Below are 24,863 nucleotides of genomic sequence, written 5' to 3'. Positions count from 1 at the left end.
GGGGGCTTCTTTGAGAAGTAGGTTAGGGCCCCTGAGGTGTGTTTGGAAGGGGCTGAGCTAGGAGAGTGCAAGATTGACCGTTATTAGGTGCCTGCTGAATGGCAGGTGCTAAGGAAGCCACAGGGCAGGCCAGAGGGTGAGAGAGGTTGGGAAGAGAGCAGGGCGAGGTGTGCCCGGGCGATGGGACACAGGAGGGGGAGCTTTTGAAAAGAGGGACGGCTTAACTGAGCTGGGCCCTCCTCATTTCCTGGCTCCTTCTCTGGTCTGCGTCCAATGGTGCCTTCCTTTGGGAAGCCTTCCCTGGCCCTGGCCCACTGCCACCTCTGGTTCATCCTTGCCTTCCCCTTCAGACTTCCCCTGCTTGCGGGTTGAGTCAGCCTTGCCCACCACTGTGTGTCAGGACTTGGAGGGACAGAGTCCCTGCACAGAGCAGGCATTCATAAATGTCTACTGAGGGACAAAGGATGCTGGGGAGGGGGCATGGCCAGGCAACGGGATGCTCTGCAACTAGGGTGTTAGTCAGGGCTTTGCTGGTTAGGAAGCAGGAGGCAGTGAGGAGGTGGCCTAGTGAGAGCAGCGGGTATGACCTGTGCCTTGGCAGAGACCGGGACTGCAGGCCGTGGGGCCAGCCGTTTTGGATGATGCAGGAATCTGAAAAGCCATGGCCAGAGGGTTTGGAGCAGAGCCAGAGCGCGAGAGCCGGCAGAGTGGGAGGCAGGAGCTGGTACTGGCTGAGAAGCTGCAGGGAGAGGGTTGGTGGGGTTTGATGGAGCTTGCGGGCCAGGCTCTGGTGGGGGTGGAGGGCTGAGCGACCGAGTGGCCGTGGGCTTTCAGGCAGAGACCCTGAGGGGCAGAGTGCTCAGATGTCTGCATTTGTTCTGGATTTGTTCCTGGTGCTGGCCTTGGAGGACTCTAAGGGGCAGCTCTCCTGTGATTCTGTCTCTAGCCAAGGTTCTGGCCCCGGTGGCTGTGTATTGTGGGAGTGTCCCTAGGACCAGTGCTGGACCCCGAGGGCCCCCGCCTGGAGGCTTCGACTCCAATCTGCTGACTAACGGAGACGGTAAGATGGGAGGACCCAGCCTGGTGACTCAGCTACACCAAGTGGCCTTTGAGATCCCTGTGTGGCCCCGCCAAGCACGTTGGCAGGGGATAGGGAACTCCCCTGCAGCTGCCCCTCCAGGGCCACAGACCCCAGGGCAGAGCCTGGGCCCAGCCTGGAGGGCGAGGAGGGTGTTGGGTGCCCAGGTGTTCTCAAGCCAAGTGGCTCCTCTGTGTTTCTTTGCCTTTGAGATGGGGTTTTGCTGTGCTGCCCCAGCTGCCTTGAACTCTTGGGCCCAGTTGATCCTCCCACCTCAGTGTCCTGAGGAGCTGGGGCGACAGGTGCCTGCCACCAGGCCTGGTTACGTGGGTGTTGTTTTACTGTGGTCCCTGCTGACAACACCCATGGTTCTCGGCAGGTCTGTTGGCTCTGTGCCGCTCTTAGGGCTTGGCTTAAGAGATCCTGAGAAGGCCTCCTGCACGCGGCAGAGCTGCTGAAAGCTCCCCCATCAGCACCTCCTTGGCCCCTCTGAGGCCTGTTCAAGCCCCACCTCTTCACCAAGGTCTTCCCATCACCCCTCCCCTCAGTGCACTGGAGGGCATCACCCCATGGGGCTTTGGCTTCTCTCACCACGGGACCTCTTTCGTGTCCCTATACTGAACCTACTTATGAACACATCTTCTTCCTCCAACAGATCCAAAGTCCCTTAATGGCAGATGGTGCCTCACCCATTGTTGTACCTCCACTGCCTAGACAGTGCTTGGCACCTTGTAGGTGCTTATTAAATGCTGATTGAAAGAATAATGGGATAAGCTTGTGTCCCCCTGTGAGCATGACTAGCTTCCCCCTCTGTGGTTGGTGTAGACCAGGGCTCCATGGTACTGAAAGGATTTGTTGGAGATCAGTGGGCAGTGGTCCCTGGGCAGATGGCCTTTGCTAAACACTAGGGCCTCTCATCTCTGCTGTGACAGGACTGCATACTGATCCCCTTTTATTCCCTGAGTACCTCATGATGCGGGTCTTGTTTGGGTCAGGTGCTTGTTAGACACTGTGGGATGGATAGATCGCCCCAGGAAGGACTGAAACCTTGGATGACAGATTCCTTACACAAGAGACCAGCTCCTCCTAGGAAGCAATACCCAGGAGTTTGCTGGTGTCTGGTGCCACTGGGCCCTGCACGCCTAGCCACTCCTGCCTCTGTCCGCCTCAGCCTCCCTTCAGCCTGTGCCAAGTGTCCTGCTGAGCAATGAGAAGCCACCACAGCTCTTGAGTGACCGTGGGGATGCAGGCAACCTCAAACTGGACACCCCTTTAAAGGACTGGCAGGCTAGGAATGGCCACCCCAGGAACCTCGAAGCTCTGACCTCAGGGCCTCGGCCCCCGGCCCCTGCCCCCTCCCTGGAGTCAGAGGCCCACAGCGTGGCCCGTGACACCATCCAGATCAAGGACAAGCTCAAGAAACGGAGGCTTTCAGAGGGCATGGCAGCATCTTCAAGAGGTGAGTCCTGCCACCTGCCACCACTATCCTGAGATCAGGCACCCAAGGCCACTCAGGCTGCGAGGATCCGCAGGTGTCCCGTGACTTTCAGGGTTCCCTGGGGCTGTTTAGTGGGCACCTGCCAAGGTGATGCCGCTCTTCAGGGTGGGATGGGGCCGGGGTGGTAAGGATATCTGTTGGGCACCTAAAGTATTAACAAAGGGCCAGAAAAGGGTGGTCTGTCTTCTAGGCTACGTTAGGAATGTGAAGACAGCTGTCACCACACATGGGTGGCTGGATAGGAAGGTGGGGGTGGGTCCAGAAAGAATTGATTGGCCTGTCACGTACCAGGCACTAGCTAGGCATTCTGTGTAAGTGATGTCACTGAGTCTCTGTGAATATCCCATTTACAGAGGAGCACACGGGGCCAAAGACACAGTGACTTGCCCGAGGTCACACAGCTGCTATCCAGGGCCAGAACCCACTGTCCTCGCTCCTATGTCCCAGCACTGATTTTGTTCTCCTTCCTACCCACACTGCCTCTCACTTGGATTGGCATTTCTGCCATTCTCTAGGAATGGAAAAGGACGGTACCATCTGCTGGCTCGGTTTACTGATGGCTGTGGGGCGGTGGGGAGACCTGCCCTCTCCCCTCCTCATCCCGCCTCCTCCAGGACATGAGGCCCTGGTGCAGCTCTGAAGTCTGCCCACACTTCCCGCTGTCCTGGGACTAACTCATTCCCCATCCACCCCTGTACAGCCTCTCTGGATCCCGGTGGAGGCCCCAAAGGCATTCCTCTGAGGAGCACCATCCCCCGCACCGCCTCTCAGAGGCTGCTAAAGGTGGCCAGGCCGATGCCTCCCATCCAGAGCATCCCCACCACCCCAGAGGCCAGCGGAGCCAAAGAGAAGAGCCTGGACCTGCCGGGGAGTGGGCAGGGTCCCCAGGAGGTGAGAGCTAGTGCCCAGGAGGTAAAGTGCTTCTGCCACTCTGAATTTGCCCTTCTGCGATTGTCCTTCTGTCCTCTTAGCATCCTCTACCAGTCCCTGTTCCCGTGTTTCTGCAGGTGTCTCAGGGGCTGCCCTCAAGGATGGGGTGGCACCAGGAGAGGTTTGGGCCCTCATTTCCCCTCCCCCGCAGCATCCCAACCGTGGGAAGCTGGGACTTCTGGGAGGCTGCAGTGGAGGGGCAGAGGCTGCCCAACCAACTGTCCTTGTTGGTCCAACTGGTCCAGAATCCCTCCTGCTTTCTGGCCCTCTCCATTAAAAGCCAGGGAGTGGAAGAGGGAAAAGAATGCTGGGCCAGGACTCGGATTGGAGCTCTGGTTTCTGCTCTGCTCCTCACTGGCTGTGTCACTGTGGGCAGGTCACTCCCTTGTCTGGGCCACAGAAGGCACATCTATAAAAATAGAGATTTGGACCAGATGTTTTCAAAGTCCCTTTTAGCTCTGATGTTCTAGGAGTTTTCTGAAACAAGAAAGAAAAAAATAACCAACAATACTAAGAATAATCACAACCACCAAAAAGCCAACCTTCTCATTGGGAGTGATAAGGAAGTAAGGGGCTTCCTGGAGACTGGGGGTCTGGCCCCAGGGTCATGGGACTGAAAAGGGAAATCTGCAGGGACTTCCCAGCACTCCACCCTCAGGTGGCTCCTGGCAGAAGGAGCTAAGTGTCTCGCTTAGGATGCTTCCATGGACCAGGACCCCCTCTGCTCCCAGGTGCAGATTTCCCCACAATACCTGCATTGCAACGATGAGAAGATGCTAAAGTCACTGGGAGGCATCGTGATCCCACCCATCCCAAAGGCCGGGATGCCTGCAGGGACCTCCAGTAGGTCTGGCTCCCTTCCCAGTCCCTTGCCTCCAGGCCAGCACGTCCTCACAGGACTGAGAGTCCCACCCACACGGTAAGAAGTCTAGACAATCTTCCTTCCCTCCATCTCTCCAGGATCCGCAGGGGCTCCTCGTGGCTGAACCTCCACGCCAGGGCAGAGCTCTGGGGCCCAGGATGGGAAGCCACAGACGTGCGGAGGCTGAGCATTACTGGGGCTTCCCTGATACTGGGCTGCCGCAAGCTGGGAGTGATGGAACCCTGTCCCCAACCTCTTCTACGATTTCTTAATGTGTATGATTGCTGCAGTGATGAAGGAAAATGCAAATTATTTTAGACCATGGTTAAGTTCATGGCGGCTCTTCTTATTATGTATTTTTTTAATGGATGGAAACTAAAAATTTGTGCATGTATGGGTGCCTGTGTACGTGTGTGTAGTCCACAAAATTTTGGACTTAAAAAGAAGTCTTCATATCCAATAAAAGGTTGAGACTCCCAGAGGGTCTCTGCGCTGTAAGGAATCTGGGTTTATGGTTTGTAAGTAGGACAGGCAGTGCCCTCCAGATGGCCAGTAATATCCCATGGTCAGTCCAGACTGAGATGGCAGCAAGTCTGTGTGTGTGTGTGTGTGTGTGTGTGTGTGTGTGTGTGTGTGCCTATGGGCCTGGCTCACCTAGCATGGTCACTGGCAGGTTCCTGTTGTGACTTCTTTCTTATTGCTTTTGCCTGATGTTCTGCGTTCTTCCCCTTCTCTGCAGCTTCCTTGCTGTCCCGTCCTGCGCTGCTCTCCTTACCTGTGTCTGTGTCCCCATCCTTCTCCAGCCTTTTTAGTGTGGGAACCTGTGCACACACTGGCTCCTGGATCTGTGTTCTCTGCGCAGTTTCCCCTCAGCCTCCTCAGACCTCGCCTGCTCCACTTCCTCCCCTTCCTCCTCTCCTGCTCAGACACCTGCCTCTTCCTCGTCTCTACTCGGCATTATCCGTGGTTGCCATGACTCTCTAGTTCCAGACCAGTGGCCCTTTTGCGTCATTTGGGCTGTTGATTGTCCTCAAACTTTTCTCCTTCCTCAATTTCCCAACTCCTGCATCCCTGCTTCCAGACCTTCCAGGTGGCCTCCTGCGTGCCCTCTTTCATCCATCAGTCTCTTAAATTCGGCCATTCCTGAAATTCGTCCTAGGGCCCTCTGTGTTTCTCCTGCAGCCCTCTGTGCTGTGGTCTCAGGGTCCTGTGGGTGGACTGATCTCACCCCTCCTGCTCTGACCTTGACTTCTTCCCAGAGGTCCATCCTCCAGCTGGGCATCTCCAGTTCTCCGAGCTGATGCAGATCAGCATGGGGAGGCAATATGGAGTACCTCATGCTTCCCCACACCTCCTTTCCTGGGGCCCCCTTATTTCCATCAAGGTGCAGACATTTGCCTTGGTCTTCAAATCTCAGCATCATCTTTGACTCTTGCTCCCAGTGCCCCCTGTTGCTCACAGATGGCCACGTGCCCTCAAGTCTTTCTTACAACAACAAAAACACTTACAGGAAAGCTCCTGTGTGACTCTTGCCCTACCCTTTCCTCTGGGGTTTGCATGTTCCAGCCCTTTCTTGACTTCCCCCAACAGCCCCCGACCTTCTGTCCATTCTCACCTGGCCTCCTCACACCCACCGTCCCCTGAACAACTCTTCTATGACCTTTGCCTTTATTGAGCTCCTGGTGCTCTCTCCTCTCCTGGGTGGCCTCTAAGTGAATCTCCTTGGTCTGACTTTGGGGAGCATCCTTTGCACCCCGCTCCACAGTTCTCTCCTGTGCTGCTCTGTAGGAACACTCTCACCCCTCTGTGTGTGCGCTGGTTCCTGAACGGGTGCCTCGCTTCCCTGGATGGTGCTTCCCCTGGTCCATCCTGACACCCAACACCCCAATGCTACTCTTCCAGCTCTTGCCCCCCAATTTTGTCTCTACCATCCACATCTACAGTGACTTTCATGGGTTGCTGGGGTGCTGTGAGTGAGTGGCCATCTCTGCACTGTCCACTTGACATCCAGCCCATGGACTGCCTGACCACACCCTTTTATTATTTTATTTATTAAAAAATTTTAAAGTTATAGATGGACACAAGGCCTTTAGCTTATTTATTTGTTTCTATGTGGTGCTGAGGATGGAACCCAGTCCTCACCTGTGCTAGCAAGCGCACGACCATGGGGGCACAACCCAACCCTATTCATTTAAATGTGATCAACACATTTTGCCTAATTAGATTTGTAAGCTCCGCGGGCACAGTTAGTGGCCAAATAAAACTGGACAGAAAGCGGCCGGAGCAAGCTTTATTGGAATTTGGCTCTCAGGCGAAATTCCCAGACCCCGGGGGTACAGCTCAAGTAGGGACCTGGAGAAAATTGCACGTGGTCCTGGCTGCCCAGGGATGGGAGGGGGGTCCTGCTGAGTGACAGGTGGATGTGAAGTGTCAGTGGAATTTTCTAGCCCACTTGATGGTCACCTTTGGTGGACTGACCTTTGTTCCAGCTGCTCAGCTCTGCCCCCTACGGTCGCCTAAATTCCGACCTAACAAGATTTATTTTGTTTCTTTTTATATTTTTCTTGTGTTTATTTTGTCTCCACATTCTCGTCTTGAACTTGCAGCATTAAAGGGGCCATTTCTTAAAAGTCTCTGTGACTCCCGTGATGCCAAGCTTGGTGTCTGCCGAGGCTTGGTCACCTAATCTCCCGTGTGCTGTCTGGTGGTGACTTGGATTTCTCTTCACGGACTCCGTGAGGCTGTCTAGCCAATGGGTGGGAAGGAGGCTCCACCTGCATCTCACTCATTCACGTATCCACCCTTTTATTCTCTTAAGTTAGAGCGATTAAGCACCTACTATGTGCCAGGTGCTGCAGAAACAAAGTCAAATGAGACCCGCACTGTGTGCTCTCAGGGCCCAGCAGAGATTTAGGAGGAAATTGTTGAGTCCACATCCGGGTGTGAGATGGAGGGCCACCTGCCTGCTGGGAGCCCAGTAGGGAACCATCTGCGTCATGCTGGGAAGATTTCCCGGAGGAATTCTGAAGGCTGAGGGGGAATTTGTGAGCCGGAGGAGAGAGACTCAAGGAGGAGCCCAGGAGACTTTTAGGGAGCGGCGGAGGGAGGGCGGGAGGGAGTGGGCAGTGCTCACCTGTGTTTGGGAGACAGGCTGCCAGGTGAGCAGGGCTGCGAGTCACAGGTGGTCCTCCAGCAGCGTGTGCTTGGTCCTGGAGGAATGAGGTGTCACTCGAGGCTTTTTGGTGTGGAGGTGACATTGGTTCTGATTTCAAGAGGCCAGTTTGGCAACTGTGGAGCTTGTGCAGACAGAGGCGAGTCTGTGGCAGGGTGGAGGGCTGCAGCAGGGCAGAGGCCAAGCAAGGATCTGCAGGGGTGAGGTGAGGACGGGGGAGGCAGGAAGCAAGGAGGAGAGATTGGGGGACCTGCTGGCGGGCTCAGCTTGCCTTGCCCCCTGGGACACACCAGCCTTGATGTGTGACAGGGAGGGGCTCATGCTGGGCTTAGCCGCTCCAACCCCTCCCCATGGGGTGGGGAAGATGCTCAGTTACTTTTGGCCAAGGGAGGGACGGGGCACTGAGCTGTGCACCTGCATTCAGTCAGGTGCCCGAGGGCCCCAGGAGCTCCTGGAAGCCATCTTCCCACCTCACTTCCCACCTCACTTCTCCTGCAGTGGACAGTGGACCTGGGGTGCATACCTGGGGCTACTTGCTCTCTGTCTCCAGCCCACACAAGCCCTCTGGTCGGTCCACACCCAAGAGGCTGGACTTGTTCCAGGCAGAAGCTGGGAGTCCTGGCTGGTCTGCACCCAGTATGGAGCTCCGTTCCCCAGTAGGCCTAGGGTCCCCCGACTTCCGTGGCCATCTGGATCAAGGTCCCTGGGTCAAGGCAGGCACCGAAGTGGGCTCTCCTGCTGTGTGTTCTCAGGCCCATCCTGACCTGGGTCATTCTGCTGATGAATCCGCTGAGGTCAGAGCCAGGATGCTGTGTCCTAGTCCTCTTGCTGTGGCTGGTGACCCTGTCAGCTCCAGGGGGTCTTGATGCCTATGTACTTGCTGGTTGAGAAGAGAAATCACATTGGACATGGAATAATTGGCCTCCGTGGGGACACAGGGTACAGCTGGCTTCCATGCGGGCACAGGTCTGTTCATTGCATTGATGCTCTAATGCCAGTGTCTGAACAGAGCTTGGCACATCGTAGGTGTTCAGTAAATAAACATCTGATGAATGAATAAGTGGTACTTTCAATTAAAAGAAAAACTGCAGTGCAAACCAGTGCCAGGAACGTCCCCATCTAACCCTTCCTGTGTGCCACCAAGATTGACTTTCTAGTACAAAACAGTGGCGATTTCCCAACACAGCAAAGGGGACCAACCCTCTAGATTCCTCTGGAGAGGTGAGGGAGGGGAGGAGGAGTATTTAGGGGTCACTGAGCCAGGTGGGGGCAGTTTGTAGAACTTGTGTTCAAAGTTCTCTGAGCTGGGGGACAATGTACACTTTGAAGCAGCTGCTGTGCTGCCCCAGGCTCAGGAAGCCACAATGGCGGGTGGGGTCCTCCTTGAAGACTCATTTCCATGTGCCGGCTGCCTGGGGACAGATGAGGGCACGGGCGCAGCCAGGAGGCCAGGCTGAGCTCAGGTCTGAGCTCCCGGCCTGCCTGGCCTGCCCCTTAGCCACCCTGGGCGCTCAGGAGGTGTCTCCTGCCCTTTTCTCCCCTGGGTGTGCCTTGGCTAGGGGACCCAGCTCCCTCCCCGTGTCCCCAGTCTGTTCCTCATCCTGGAGCCACCCTGGGCTCCCCGCAGCGCCTCTGGTTTGCCTTCTCTCACTCTTCTTTTTCCTTCCCCATTCTTTTAAGGTTGGTTCGGGAGAGTGGGCCTCGGGAGAAGACCCCTAGATCTCTGGGTAGGTATTCTCCATGAGCACGCCCTAGCTTTTGACTCTTCGTATTCCGGGGCTGGGTCGTGGACTGGTCAGGCCCCAGGAGACCGCAGGGTTCTCATTTTCTAGCCCCGCCTTTCACAGACGGGGAAGCTGGAGTCACCTGTGGTCCCTTGCTGGTGGGTGACGGCAGGCCTGGGCGAGGCGCTGGAGAAGAAGCGTGTATTGGTGTCTGCTCTGCCGCGGTTGACACACACCAGCTCACTAGTTCATGATGGCCCAGATGAGAGAGATGGCTCTGTTCCCAGTTGGCAGATGTGGGACACTGAGGCTCAGAGTGCTGGATGTCCTTCCTGGCCTTGGAATGTGGAAAACAGCCCCATCAGATTTGCATTGGGGACCTTTCCTCTGTTTTAAGCCAGCAGAGGTGACCTCACTAGCAGAGTATGGAATCACATTCCATAAACCCTCCGTCAGGGCAGGTCCCAGCAGGCCCAAATGTCAGGGGAGCAGGGCCAACCCCCCGGGTGGAAGTAAGGAGAGGGGCCGGACAGGAGGCTCTTAAGAGGGAAGAGGGAGGGGGAGGGATTCCTTCTGGGCCTGATGATCTCCCTCTGTGGAGAGGCAGGTTATGGTTGCAGCAGGAGAAGCGAGGTTTCGGCCCTCCTGCCTGCTGGCTGGGTGGGTGGGGCGCCCTGAGCCCGGCTGCAGGTAGGGGGCGCTGCCGCCTGTCACTGTGCTAACTGGCAGGAGGGTGGCCAGCTTCCTGGCAGGGGCCTGCCTGGCTAGTCAGCTCAGCAGGTGGGTCAGTTGGCAGAGGAGCAGGGTGTTGCCCAAGAGGCCCCCAAATCAGGACACAGAGCTGGACCTGAGAGACAGACCTGGCACTGAAGCCTTGGTGACAGCTGCTTCTCCCCTGCTCCCTGACTGGGCTGCAACAGGGTGAGCCCAGGCAGCCTGGGACCACACTCATGGCACCTCAGGTGTCCTTTATGGGCCACCCCTGAGATTGCTGGCATGAGGGTTTGGGCCAGGAGATCCTGTCACCAGAGCCCAGCTATTCAGACAAGGCCTCTTGAGGTGTTCCTTAGGGGTGAAGGTGAGGAAGTGGGATACAGAGAGCAAAGTCTTTAACATGCTGCCTGAACCTTCAGCTGTCAGCTGGGACAACATTGCCTGATATCTGTAATATGTCTAACACATAGTAGGGACTCCTATAATATTGTCTGCAAATCTTGGGGCATGCCTATAGACCTGGCCCTGGAGAGTTGGCCTCTGTCCCCAGCATCCTCTGCCCTGCCTCTTACTTCTGGGCAGATGGAGGCTTTGAAATTTCACATCCCCCTTGTCCCTTCACCCTCCCTGCCCCAAAGAGAGGGATCCTTATCAGAAGGCAGAAACTGGACAGAGGACCAAGGGACCAGAGAGCTCCTCAGGAGTCCTAGAGTCACGATTCCCTTTCCAGTTCTTGGGCAGCCCTGATCCTATTTCCTACCCAGCCCCATCCCTATCCTAGCACAAGGCATGTAGTACTTGCTGAACAAATGATGAACGACTGAGTGAATGAATAAGTGAATGGATGAAAGGGGATGATGTGGTCCTAGGCAGCCCTGGCACTGTGGCTCAGTAGAGGAAATCTAACCTCCAGCAGGGAAGTGTTGGACAGAGAACTGAGGGTGGAGGGCTTGGGCAGTTAAGTGGCATCAGCCACAGGGCCAGGGAGCGTAGCCCAGGTGCTGATTGTCCTCACCTGCATCCCTATTCTTGACTCCTCAGAGCCCAAACCTTTAGCCCCACCCATCAGAGACAGGTCTGCCACTTCCTCCGAGAAGCCTGTCCTGGCTTCCTCACAGTCTGCTCCTGCACTGACAACCTTCTCCTTCGATTATGCCAAAGAAGTTCACCCCTTGTTAAAAGAAGAGGACCAGAAGGAGACCAGCACCAAGGTATCTGGGAAGTCCGAGGAAGATAAAGTTGGGGTCACAGTGGACCACTGGGTAAACCTAAGTGTGTTTCTGAAATGCAGTGTGGAGCTGGCCCGTGGGAAAGGGAGGAGAGCCAGGAAGAGCTGAGCAGATGCGTCAAACCCTTCAGGCCAGAACTGTAGATGGTTGGGGTGAGGGCTGAGGAGAGAAGGAGAAACCAGGACAGGGCTGGGGGTGGGCCCTGGGTGAAGGGAAGAGTACAGAGGGTTGCTGAGGGGCAGGCGGGGAGGAGGAAGGGCAGAAGAAGGTCACACGTGGTCGGAAGGAAGCAGGATGTGGGGAGAGGACAGAGGGCTTAGGTGAACCAGGCTGAGTAATTTGACCTACCAGGCGAGACAGCAACTGCGAGGCAGCTGACCCAGAACTGCCGGGCCTCAGCCTGTGCTTGACAACCTGACAAATCCCTTGTGCATTCGAGGTGAACTTGGGGAGGTGGCTTCTCTTCCCTGGTTGGGATGGATTTAATCAAACTTGAAGAGTCACTGTGAGGGGGGCCTGTGTTCATTCTTTGAAATCGAGATAAAATAGTTCAGCTCAGTAAACACATCTAGACGCGGACTCCATCCGCACGTGGAGGGGTGGGATTCTGAGCCGGCAGTGAGAAGGGCCAGGCACTGCTCTGGAGAGGGCGACGACACCAGGGCTCCTCAGAATTCCACGCAGAGAGATGGCTCAGCCTCCCACTCCACGGTCAGACCTCAGACCCTGGCATTACAAATCGCCCGCTGCACAGTTGCACACTGTCCCAACCCCAAGTGTCCCATGCGCTTACCCCCGTGTCCTTGCTCTGGCTCCATCACCCAGTGCTCCAGCCCTGCAGGGTTCACCTTCTTGCATCAGCAAAGTTCTCCCTGAAATCGGACCACCCCCGCTGCACGTTCACTCTCTGTCACTCTCTTTCCTCTTAAGAAAATGTTGCACAACCAGGAAAAGCTATTCACATCTCTTTTCCAGTTCTCTCCTGAGCTCCCTCCAGTCGGACTTCAGTCCCGGCCTCCCCGCCTTGAGGTTGCCAGTGACCTTCTCCTTCCTCAATGCAGCCACATCTCAGTCCTCATCTACCTTGACCCAGTGGTGGCAGCAGCAGCCACAGCTTTTGATTCAGCTGCCCGTGTGGTCCTCTTCTGTTCTCCACGGAGGGAGGGCTGGAGGTGGGGTGGCTCTCTTTTGGTTCTGTGCCTCCATGAAAGGCAGCTCGTCTTGGCTCTTCCTTGCTGGCTGCTCACCTTCCCAGCCTCTTGAGGCGGAGCCCTCCAGGGCTTGGTCCCCTAGTTCATTTTCATCGCCCCCAGGACCTCCAGCTGTGGCGTCGAGTACCATCTCTAAACTGAGAACTCCCAAGCACCCTTGCCAGCCGACCTTCCCCTCACCTCCATGCACATATTTAGCTGCTACTCAACATCTTCCCTTAGGTATCTAATTATATTTTAAAGCTACCAGGCTGAAGCTCAACTCCTGAATCCTTACCTCACAAAATCTCCTCTTTCTCTAGGGTCCCCACTCAGGGAATGGTAGTAAAAGGCAACGCCAGCCTTCCAGGGCCTCAGGTCAAACATCTTGGGCCCATCCATGGGTCCTCTCTTTCTCTGTCACCCTGTATCCCATGTGTCAGCAAAACCAGGTCTGGTTTCAAAATATGCCCAGGGGCTGACGGTACTGCCCTCTCCATCCCCATGTTCCTGGTCCAAGTCCCCACCTTGTGCTTGTGTGTCCACTTGTCTCTGATCTGCCCTGCCCACTCTGCCTACTCAAGACCCTTGTGCTTGGGATGTGGAAGTCAGAATGTTCTGGGTTGTGTAAAATGGTATTGTTGGAGGAGGCTGGGGAGGCTACGTGGGGACTCTTGGTCCTACTTCTATGATTTCTTATGAGTCTCAAACTATTTCAAAACAAAAAGTTAAAAGAAATCACCCAGGGAGAAGCCACTGCCCCCAAATGGAAGTCGGATCATGTCACTCTTCTGCTTCAAATCTTAAATGGCCTCCTGTGTCCCTCTGAGGAAAACTCAAGTCCTCTCCGTGGACCACAAGGCCCAGTGTGGATGAGATCCTGCCACCCCCGACCTGGCGTCCTCTCACTGCTGTGACTCAGAGCGCTCCGCCAGGGTCCTCCCCACTGGGCCCCCACACTGGGCATGCTCAGGCCCCAGGGCCTTTGCATTTTAGAACATTTCTTTCCTAGAAACTGTGTGTCCTGCTCCTCTCTTCGTTTATGTCTCTGCTTAAATTTCAGCTCCAGGGGGTCCTTCTAGGCCTGATCTAAAGCAAGGGCCACCCTCGCTTCTGTCTCCTTCTGTTTATTTTTTCCTTAGCATTTCGCTCGACATTAGAGGTTTGTGTGTTTCTCGTCTGTCTCCTCATTTCATGAAGCTCTAGGGACAAGGACTTTGTCTTTTCGGCTCCTTCTGGGAACAGCGATTGGTACATAGGAAGTACTCAGGTTTTTGATGACTGAATGAATGAAGGATAGAAAGCGTGGCAGAGTCCCCAGGGCTAATGGAGTTTGTCTTGACCTTGTGCCAGATCCAAGTCACCATCTCCAAGTCTGCGCAGGAAAAGATGCGGCTGAAGCAGATGAGGGAGATGGAGTTGTTCCGCAGGGCGAAGGAGCCCGAGAGGGAGAAGGAGCTTGCTTCCCAGAACCCAGGCTCACGGAGAACCTTAGTGAAGGAAGGTACTGGGTGCACAGGATGAGAATCCTTCAGACTGGGGAAGCTTTTTGGCCAATACCTGGGTTCTCAACTCTCTAAAGAGGGGACGTTCGCAGCACCCCACCCTCCCCATCCAGAGACTGGACGGGGCCCATGTCCACTCTCTCATAGTCTGTTAATGGGACCATTTCCAAGAGGACCTTGGACCCCAGGGCAGGTAAGACCAGCTCAGTTCTAGGACTTTCTTTGTGTCCACAGGCCTCCTTCCTCTGCGGGGCAGTGGGACCCTGTCTGTACCCACTGGGCTGAACAGCCCACGCAGAAACAATATCGGCATCATCCTGAGGAAACGGGCCAACCGGTCCTCTCTGCCCAGCATCCCTGTCAGCAAGCAGGAGCCCAGCTTTGCCCGCCATGCCTCAGGTGGGGCTCAGACCTCGGCCTGTGTGACCTCAGTTGCTTTGGAGCACAAACAGGGGATATCAAATGCTCTGCCTGTTACCCATGTGGGACTGAGGAGTCGCCTATGGGTGGGTCGGGGGTCAGCTTGTCAGGAAGAGGAAGAGTGTCTGGAACTCATAACTGTCTATAGACTAGGCTGGGGACCCAGAGATCACACCTGGTGTGACATAGCCTAGCAGAGTTATTAGCAAACCAAGATAAGAGATGCTGGCAAACAGCATCTAGGGAAGCAGAGGAAGCTTGAGGAGGAGGAAGAGAGGGATTCCTGCCAGGGTGGATCAGAGGATCCACAGGTCCCAGCAGGGTACCTCAGGGAAGGGGCCAAGGGACCAGGGGAGGCTCTGTCTCCATTGTCTTTTGCCTCAGTTTTTTGCATACAAGACATTACGTGAGCTTTCATTTGAAAAGATTTTGTTACTAAAAAGCACTTGAAAATAATCAGTCTGGTCCAGTTTCTTTCAGTGGGATGTGGTGGACAAGGTTGGAGACCAAAACATAATTTTGGTGCTACAGATCATATGGACTCACCTCCATTTTCCATTTAACCTTTCTGTATCAAGTAGAAAGACTTAATTGGGGGTTTTTAGAATCCCTCTTTTTTGGTGAAGAGATCCTCTAGGCTCAGACGTGTCTGAAACTGGCTCTAATTTAAGAGCTAGGATTTTAAAGTACTTTTATTACAAATGTCATATTCTATGACAAATAATATTAGTTTATCCTTTATGATAGTGACATAAAATTCCCTTTAAAATAAATTTACTTAGGATTTAGAAAGAGACTTAACTTGAAGAAAAGTGCAAAGCAAGGAAAAGTATAGGTAATTAAGAGATTTGGCAAAAAGATCATGGAAGTGGTAACTGAATGATTGATACTGGGAAATATCGATCTATCTAACTCAACCTACTCACTTTATAGATAGTGGAACTGAGACCCAGAACCCCAAAGTTACCAAAGTCTCTGAAGGTGATGGTGGCCCCTAGGACTAAGACTTTGGCTAGTGACTCTTGATCCAGTGTGTCTGCTGTTGCCTCTCATTATTTAAACTGTGTATGTTTGGATGAGTGGATGGGTAGAAATAAGATCTTTAAGTAGGTTGGGTTGTTGAGTTAAGAAAAACCCCACATTCTCCTCTATGTCCTCCCTGGGAGCTGAATTCAAATCTTCATCTTCCGCCTTCTTCCTTTTCCTCTCTCCTGATAGTCAACAGAGAATCACTTAAATTACACCCCTTTTTTTGGTTTGGCTGGAAATGATGGAATTTCAGGACTGTAAACTTGGTTATCCTCCTGATTTTCCAAATAAATCCTGTAAGACTCTAGCCTTTCTTAGGACACCAGGTGGGTTTTGGAGAGCTCAAATATGTCTACTCAATTCCTCTTGTTTTATTTGTGCAAAGAGTGGAAACTCCTAGACCACAAGGCATGCTGGGAACATTATTGAAAAACTGTCAGGATAGGGACCAGGCAAAGCTAAAGAAGACGCAGACCCTAAGAGACTGGAAGCTGAAGTGGCTTCTGCTGGTGCCTTTCGTGTGTTTTGAAATCTGGATGATAAATGTCACTGGAGGACGAGGTGGTGGCAGGTGGTTTGGCAGGAGGCCAGCTTGTGTCTTCGCCTGAATGGACCCATGCTTCTTGCAAGCTCACAGATAGTGTTTAATTCGGGCCCAGGTTGGCAGGGTAAGACAGGGAGTTTGGATGTTACCTCCTGCCTCCTAGATGGTGACCCCAGGGCTAAGACGCCATTACACATGCCAATGGCGGAGAATCCAGGAAGGATGTCTTTGTGTCTGGTTTTAAGTTAAGGGCTACTTCTCCACTCAGATTTGCCCAGGGAAGCCCGGATGTGCTGTAGTGACAATCATCTGGGGAGGTGGGGAGAGCTAGCCAGGGAGTGAGACGTGGGAGTGAGAGTTCTGGACTGGAGACCTTCCCTGGCCCTTCCAGGGCCTCCGATACTCCACCGTGTGGTGAGGACATTGGGCTAGAAAGAGGGTCTTTGAGATTCCTTCCTGTTCTTGTGGGGTTTCATGAGTCTGGCATCTGTCCACAAAGAAGGAGAGTGTAGAAAACTTGCTGTTGGGGGCTGGGGAGATAGCTCAGTCGGTAGAGTGCTTGCCTGGCAAGCACAAGGCCCTGGGTTTGATCCCCGGTACCCCCCACCAAAAAAAAAAAAAAAAGAAAACTTGCTGTTTTGTTTGTTTGTTTCTTTGTTTTGGTACTGGCAATTGAACCCCGGGTGATTTACCACTGATCTAGCCTCAGTCCTTCTATTTTTAAAAAATATTTGTATTGGTTCTTTTCAGTTATTCATATGAGTAGAATCCATTTTGACATAATCATACAAGCATGGAATATGTCTTGTTCTAATTCAGTTTTGAGTCTCTCTCCTTCCCCTTCCTTCCCCCCACCCTTGTTCCCTTCCCTCCATTGATCTTTTTGTCATTTTGAGACAGGTTCTTGCTAAATTGCTGAGGCTGGCCTTGAATGTGCAATCCTCCTGCCTCAGCCTCCTACGTAACTGGAATTGTAGGCGTGTGTCACCGCACCCAGTGCACGCACATGCTCTGGCTTTTTAACCACTTTGCTGTCTGTTGTTGGCCTCATCTTGACCCTGCCAGTGCCAGTTATGACATTTTCTCCTCCAGTGCCTTTTACCTTTCCCTGCCCTCTTCCAGCCCGCTGTCTGTCGAGAGCTTTCTGGGCCAGGCACCTCACAAGTGGGTGAACAGTAGGAGGGAAGGAGCCAGGGCTCCAGGTGGAAGTGAGGTCAGAACCACCAAAGCCAACAGGGAGTCACTTGCTAAGAGACTTCCAGGGCCTCAGCCCAACCCCAGGTAGGACAGGACTGGGGGCGAGTCCTGGCTCCATGGGCATTGTCACATGGCATCAAGCAGCATGTCACAAGCCAGTGTGTCTATCATGGTTAGACTGGCAAGGTGGGAATGGAGGAAGTCAACAAAAGGCAGAGTCAGATTGTCCCCTTTGGTCCCCTGGCATGAGGCCTGGGGCTGGTTTCTCGGCACTCATCAGTCCCTCCTCTATGCATGGTGGACTCTGAGCTATGGGCCGGGCGTGGCGTGGCGAGTGTCAGGAGAAGCAGCCATTGGGGACATTTGCCCCTCCTTTGGTCCTCCTGGGTGAAAAATTGTTCTTTCTTTTCTGTTCTGTGGATGCAGCTAACTCCTTACCTGCGATGCTCACTCTGGGGTCTCCTGAATGGGAGGAAGAGGAGGACGAGATGGATCTGAGAACCTTCAGGGAGTTGAGGCCTTTCTCGAACCCAGAGCTGGGCTTGATGGACGCCCTCCAGTGCCTCAACAGCAGTGACTGGTGAGGGGACACCTTCCCTGCGTGGCCTAGGGGGAGTTGGGTGCGGAGTGGGACATGCAGAAGAGCTCCTGTCCCCCAGTGGCTCTACTGTCCATGGAAGGAGGGACATACGTGTGTGTGCACAAGCTTGCATCTGTGTGTGTGTGTGTGTGTGTGTGTGTGTGTGTGTGTGTCTGGCTTCCTGAGCCTGGCTCCCTCCAGTTGGCCCTGTGCACTGATCTGCGTAGGCCTGACAGCTGTGAATTTGACTCCAGAACACAGGGACTAAGGGAGAGCACAGCCTTTATTTCTCCAACTCAGTTTAATTTGCTGAGTCTTCCTCACCTGCACGTGGGACGCAGATTCTCAATCATGAGCGAAGGCGTGCTCGCAGGCCAGGACATTTGCAGAAAGCCCTCCAGGTCTTCAGTCCTCACTCCAAGTGCCCTCCCTTCAAGGTGTCTGCCTTGTGTCAAGGACCCAAATAGGTCTTGGTCTGGGCACCGATCCCAGGGCTGCTAGAGCAAAGAGCCAGCCAGGGCCCTCACAGCGGCTCATACTGGATGTCTAGGATTTCAGGACAGGGTGACTCTCCAGGCAGTGCTCCTCTGAGGAATCCCACCTGCTGTGTGCAAGTATGTGTGTGTGTGTGTGTGTGTGTGTGTGTGTGTGTGTGTGTGTGCAGGGGTCCCTGTAGAAGGAGCAGGGCTTCTTCCTCCTCATCCTCCTGTGACAGGCCCGGCTTTGCTTTTCAGGCAGATGAAGGAGAAGGGCCTGGTGAGCGTCCAGCGCCTGGCGGCCTGTCACTCGGAGGTCCTCGCTGGGAGGCTGCACGACGTGTCCTTGGCAGTGACTGGGGAGGTGAGGCCTCCTAACAGACTCTGTGATTTACCCCTCCCCCAGCTGCTCCCCTTCCCTGGTGCAGCAGTTCAAGGTGAGGTACAGCAGCCAGAGGGGCCGTGGCTCCCTGGAACGTGGCCATCGCTGCTATGCTCAGCCTCAGCCACCCAGGTAGGGGGAGTCACTGCTTTTTTCTTATCTTTTCTCTTCTCTTCTCCTCTTCCCCCTTCCTTCCTTCCTTCCTTCCTTCCTTTCTTCCTTCCTTCCTTTCTTTTTTTCTTTCTTTCTTTCTTTCCTTCCTTCTCTCTCTCTCTCTCTCTCTCTCTCTTTGCAGTGATTGAACCAACCCAGGGATGTTTAACCACTGAGCCACATCCTTAGTCCTTTTTATTTTTTATTTTTGGACAGGGTCTCACTAAGTTGCTTAGGGCCTCACTAAGTTGCTGAGGCTGGCCTCGAACTTGTGATCCTGCCTCAGCCTCCCAAGTCTCTGGGATTACAGGTGTGCACCACTGTGCCTGACTAGTCATGCTTTCTTCAGAGTGGAGCACTGAGCCCTGGGCTCTCTGTAGGTGTAATCTTTGGGAAGTGAAACATTTGGAATTGAGTGTGCCCATTTGTCACATTCTGTATTGTTCTTTGTACTCAAACTGCCTGAGTAGGGATGGCATGCTCTGGGCCAGATCCCCACCTTTGGGACAGCTGTAGCATTTCTCAAGGCCTGTCTGGGGCTGGGACTCAGCCTAGACTGGGCCCAGAGAGGCAGTCAGATGCGCTTGATCCGCAGCGCTTGGTCTTGCAGATGGACCGCTTCAGTGGGGTGGGGTATAAACACGCATGCAGGCTGGGCTCAGTTGTGGCTCTGTGCTTCCCTCATGTGACCTGGGGTTGTTTCTTCCTTTGCAAAATGAGTGTCATACACCTACTTCTTACAGTAGTTGTGACATTTAAAAAAAATAAATAAATGTGCCCTGAAGACTAAGTGTTGTCAAATTTCAGATGATAATGATAATGATGGAATGAATAATTATGCTGACTACAAAATGGGACTGTTTTGCCCAGAGCGGCTGCAGGGTTTCCATTGCCGGTGTGGCGAGGGCTGCGGGTGGGGGCTGGTGGGGAAGGGTTAGCGGAAGGGCCGGTCCACTTCCCATCCTCCCTGGGTTCTGGAGCCCTAGGCCGGCTCTGGCAGTCCCGGAGGAACCTCTCCTCTCTCTCTCCAAGGTCTCCAACCTCCGCTCCAAGGTGTCCCGCCTGGCCATCAGCACCCTGGGAGACCTCTTCCGGGCCTTGAAGAAGAACATGGACCAAGAGACGGAGGAGATCACCCGCTGCCTGCTCCAGAAGATGGGGAACACCAGCGAGTTCATCCAGCGGGCGGCCAACCGGGCCCTGGGCGCCATGGTGGAGAACGTGACCCCTGCCCGTGCCCTTGTGGCCCTCACCTCGGCAGGCATCTAGTATGTGGTGCCTGTTGTCTAGGGTCATGGAGGCAGGCAGAGGAGAGGCCCTGGGATGTGAGAGAAGGAGGGAAGGATGGAGGACGGGACCCAGAGGGAAGGAGGCCGACGAGGGAGGCTGCAGAGGGCCAGGAGCAGACGGTGCCCCCTCAGGCTCCGCGCGTCGCTGGGGGAGGGAGACCCCTGCTTCTCAGCGGCTTTCCCCACCTTCCCTGGACCAGGCTGGGATTCTGGGGTGAGCTCTGCTGGAAGAGGAGGGGTGCTGTTGTTCTGCTCCAAGGCTGGGGAGCATGGTGGCCATGGCAACGCCTCGGGGGAGACCTGGTTGCCCAGCAACCTGGGCTGTGCCCCAGGGGCTCCTGCCCTCCCAGGGACGTGTTGCTTCTTTCTGATGAAATCTGGGCCAGTGAGGAGAGGAAGGCCGAAACTGCAGGGGAGGGGCTGCAGTGGGAGCCGGATTTGCTTTTCCCTTAAGAACCAAAAGCAAAACCAAAGGCATTTCCCAAGCCCTTCGTCCCACAGGGCAGAATATCCCTCCGTCCCCCACAGGTCAACCGGCACCCGCCCCTCAGGGGGCGCCAGGCCGGTCACTGCAGCCAGCGCGCCTTTGTCTCTGGCAGAGACTGAGGCGCTCCTGAGCCACGTTGCCTGGATCCCATTCTGGATTGTCGCGTCCCCTCTCTGGGCCTCCTGATGTGTTTCTCTTATCAGAGTTCAGGTTCCACCTGTCAGGATGGCCACGCCTTTCCCCACCTCAGTTCAGCAGGCGCGCAGTAGCTCCTGCAGTCAGGAGCGGAGACCTGGTCTCTTCCCAGGGAGCTGGCAGCCTGAGCCGGCTGGGGCGAGGCACACCTCGAAGGGACATCTGAGTGTCCTGTGAGGCTGGGAAGGAGAGGAGATGCTGGCTGGGTGGGACTTGTTTTCTAATGCGCTCGGGTAGGCCCCGAGAGCGCTGGGCACGGGGCATCGGTGGCTCTGCAGAGTTGTTCCTCCTTCCCCATAGTCACTGTCATCGCCTTCAGCCCTGTCATCAGGAACTGGTCGCTCTGCCTTCCAGGATTCCCCGGCCATGTTTGGGAGCCATGGGGGGCTGGCCTGAACACTTGTAGATCCCTGGGGCCCAGCTGGGACCCACAGCCCCATCCTGTGACTGACCACCGGGCTGTGCTCATTTCCTTTCAGCCACCGGAACCCATTAGTCCGGAAATGCACCGCTGAGCACCTTTCAGTCGTCCTGGAGCAAATTGGCGCTGAGAAACTTCTCTCAGGCCCCAGGGACAGCACCGACATGCTGGTGCACAACCTGGTGAGGCTGGCTCAGGACTCCAACCAGGACACCAGGTAGAGCAGACAAGCCACCAGCCGGCCCCGGGGCCCTGGCCCACACAGCCCAGCGTCCCTGGGGTTATTGACTTTCCTTTGCTCTTGTCCCACCCTCTCCCTTGTGGCTGTGAAGACTGTTCAAGGAGTGGTCAGTGCCTCCCCTGCGTCCCCTCTCCCCACTTCCATCCCCCCTCTACTCCTTGCAAAGTCGCTCCTGCCTCCCCCACCCCAGCTCTGTTCCCTACAAGACTGTTCAGTCATTTTCTTGAGAGGTAATGAGCATTCTTTTTATTTATTTATTATTTTTTTTTTTTTTGTAGCTGGACATAATACCTTTATTTTTCTTGTTTTTATTTTTATGTGGTGCTGAGGATTGAACCCAGTGCCTCACACATGTGAGACAAGTGCTCTACCACGAGCCACGACTCCAGCCCCTCTTTTTATTTTATTTATTTATTTTTGATTCATTGTACACAAATTGGGTCCAACTTTTCATTTCTCTGGTTGTACACAATGTAGAGTCACGCCGTTTGTGTGATCATACGTGTACGTAGGGTAGTGATGTCTGTCTCGTTCCATGAGCTTTCCTCACCCGCCGTCCCCCCACCAGCACTCTTCATTGTGGACACAGCATTGACCTGGGAAAACCAAGTCCCTGCTGTCTTACTCTTAGTTAAGGGAGACAGGTAATAAATGAATGAATATTAGATCATTTTAGACACAGATAAAGAATGCAAAAGTAAACACTAACAAACAAGAAGATAGACTGGAGAAGGAGCTGGGAGTAAGTTTAGATTGAGGTTCGGGAGATGGGAGAACTGACCAGCTGGATGGAGCCAGCTTTCGGAGAGTGTGGGCGCTGGATCCAGGCAGAGGAAATGGTTCGGAGCCTCTGGACTGGAACTGCCTGATATTCAGGGACCAGGACAGCCAGACTGGGTGGAGCACCCGAGTCAGGGGCATAGTGGGCAGGTACTCAGATCAAGGTGGGCCTCGGAGGCCGAGGTCAGGGTTGGAATTCGGGGTTGCATGAAGTTAGGTCACCAGAGGATTTTCTGGTTGGAGTGTGAGGAGGTCTTAGAGGGTTGTAAGCAGGCGGGTGGCGGGATGTGGTTGATACCCAGGGCTATGTGCGCTCCTGTCGCCCAGCCCAGCTGGGGCTCCCAGCTTGCTGGCTCCATGGGCCTCCCTTCTGCCAGCCCAGCTGTCTGCCTCCTCGTGGCCCAGTCAACATGTGACAGTACTTGGATTTCTAATATTTATCAATCCCACCGGTGAAAGTGACAGTTCATCGTTGTTTCTGAGTGTTTTTTTCTGATGACTAATGAGTTTAAGTGCTTTTTTTTTTTCTCTTTTCCATATGCTTGCTAGCTGTTTGATTAAAAATACCTCTTCCTCCTTGAAACTCTAGCCAGAGCAATTAGACAGACCAAAAAAATTAAAGGGATACGAATAGGAAAAGAAGAACTCAAACTATCCCTATTTGCTGATGATATGATTATATACTTAGAGGAACCAGGAAATTCCACCAGAAAACTTTTAGGACTCATAAGTGAATTCAGTAAAGTAGCAAGTTACAAGATCAATGCTCATAAATCCAATGCATTTTTATACATAAGTGATGAATCTTTGGAAAGAAAAATTAGGGATACTACCCCATTCACAATAGCTTCGAAAAAAATAAAATACTTGGGAATCAATCTCACAAAAGAGGTGAAAGACCTATTCAATGAGAACTACAGAACACTAAAGAAAGAAATTCAAGAAAACCTTAGAAGATGGAAAGATCTCCCATGTTCTTGGATAGGCAGAATTAATATTATCAAAATGGCCATACTACCAAAAGTTATATACAGATTCAATGCAATTCCAATTAAAATCCCAATGACGTACCTTACAGAAATAGAGCAAACAATCATGAAGTTCATCTGGAAGAATAAGAAACCCAGAATAGCTAAAGCAATCCTTCACAGGAAAAAAGAAGCTGGGGGTATCGCAATACCAGAACTTCAACTATACTACAAAGCAATAGTAACAAAAACAGCATGGTATTGGTACCAAAATAGACAGGTAGATCAATGGTACAGAATAGAGGACATGGACACAAACCCAAATAAATACAATTTTCTCATACTAGACAAAGGTGCCAAAAATATGCAATGGAGAAAAGATAGCCTCTTCAACAAATGGTGCTGGGAAAACTGGAAATCCATATGCAACAGAATGAAACTAAACCCGTATCTCTCACCATGCACAAAACTAAACTCAAAATGGATTAAGGACCTCGGAATCAGACCAGAGACCCTGCAGATTATAGAAGAAAAAGTAGGTCCAGATCTTCAACATGTCGGCTTAGGACCAGACTTCCTCAACAGGACTCTCATAGCACAAGAAATAAAAGCAACAATCAATAACTGGGATAGATTCAAACTAAAAAGCTTTCTCTCAGCAAAGGAAACTCTCAGCAATGCGAAGAAAGAGCCTACAGAGTGGGAGAAAATCATTGCCACTCATACTTCAGATAGAGTACTAATCTCCAGACTCTATAAAGAACTCAAAAAACTCTACACGAAGAATACAAATAACTCAATCGACAAATGAGCTAAGGAAATGAACAGACACTTCACAGAAGAAGATCTACAAGCAATCAACAAACATATGAAAAAATGTTCAACATCTCTAGTAATAAGAGAAATGCAAATCAAAACCACCCTAAGATTCCATCTCACCCCAATTAGAATGGCAATTATCAAGAATACAAGCAACAACAGGTGTTGGCGAGGATGTGGGAAGAAAGGAACACTCATACATTGCTGGTGGGGCTGCAAATTAGTGCAGCCACTCTGGAAAGCAGTGTGGAGATTCCTTAGAAAACTTGGAAAGGAACCACCATTTGACCCAGCTATCCCACTCCTTGGCCTATACCCAAAGGACTTAAAATCAGCATACTACAGAGATACAGCCACATCAATGTTCATAGCTGCTCAATTCACAATAGCCAGATTGTGGAACCAACCTAGATTTCCTTCAATTGATGAATGGATAAAGAAATTTATATATATATATATATATATATATATATATATATATATATATATACACAATGGAATATTACTCAGCCATAAAGAATGATAAAATTATGGTATTTGCAGGCAAATGGATGAAATTGGAGAATATCATGCTAAGTGAGATAAGCCAATCTCAAAAAAACCAAAGGACAAATGATCTCGCTGATAAGTGGATGATGACACATAATGGGGGGTGGGAGAGGTTAGTGTTAGGGTTAGAGTTAGGGTTAGGGAGGGGGGCAATAATGGAGAAAGGAAGGACTGTATAGAGGGAAAAGAGGGGTGGGAGGAGTGGGGGGAAGGGAAAAAATAACAGGATGAATCAAACATTAACCTATGTAAATTTATGATTATACAAATGGTATGCCTTTACTCCATGTATAGAGAAATAACATGTATCCCATTTGTTTACAATTAAAAAAAATGTAAAAAAAAATAGTACTGATAGTTGAAAAGAGACCTTTTCAGCTATAATCTTACTGGAAAAAAAAATAAAAATAAAAATACCTCTTTTTGGCTGC

General features: G+C 52.7%; 1 protein-coding gene and 1 non-coding gene across 5 annotated transcripts in view; both read left to right on the top strand.

Moving 5' to 3' along the window:
• Togaram2 (TOG array regulator of axonemal microtubules 2) overlaps positions 1-24,863 on the top strand; it is a 64,810-nt gene that overhangs the window by 21,463 nt on the left and 18,484 nt on the right. For all 4 annotated transcript variants that reach the window (XM_047522973.1, XM_047522975.1, XM_047522974.1 and 1 more), the window contains 12 exons: positions 947-1,060; positions 2,250-2,537; positions 3,277-3,467; positions 4,238-4,425; positions 9,221-9,267; positions 11,020-11,189; positions 13,751-13,901; positions 14,137-14,301; positions 17,519-17,672; positions 18,407-18,512; positions 19,716-19,951; positions 21,134-21,292. In XM_047522973.1, the coding sequence (XP_047378929.1) occupies positions 947-1,060; positions 2,250-2,537; positions 3,277-3,467; positions 4,238-4,425; positions 9,221-9,267; positions 11,020-11,189; positions 13,751-13,901; positions 14,137-14,301; positions 17,519-17,672; positions 18,407-18,512; positions 19,716-19,951; positions 21,134-21,292 (1,969 nt within the window). The remainder of the gene's footprint in view (positions 1-946; positions 1,061-2,249; positions 2,538-3,276; positions 3,468-4,237; positions 4,426-9,220; positions 9,268-11,019; positions 11,190-13,750; positions 13,902-14,136; positions 14,302-17,518; positions 17,673-18,406; positions 18,513-19,715; positions 19,952-21,133; positions 21,293-24,863) is intronic.
• Positions 16,428-16,501, top strand: Trnaa-ggc (transfer RNA alanine (anticodon GGC)). The gene has a single exon. It is a non-coding gene; the product is annotated as a tRNA-Ala (tRNA).

The sequence above is a fragment of the Sciurus carolinensis genome, chromosome 13 (genome assembly GCF_902686445.1).
Source record: "Sciurus carolinensis chromosome 13, mSciCar1.2, whole genome shotgun sequence".
NCBI classification, from domain to species: domain Eukaryota; kingdom Metazoa; phylum Chordata; class Mammalia; order Rodentia; family Sciuridae; genus Sciurus; species Sciurus carolinensis.
Note: the sequence above shows the minus strand (reverse complement) of the source record. Positions and strands in the feature narration are given on the sequence as shown.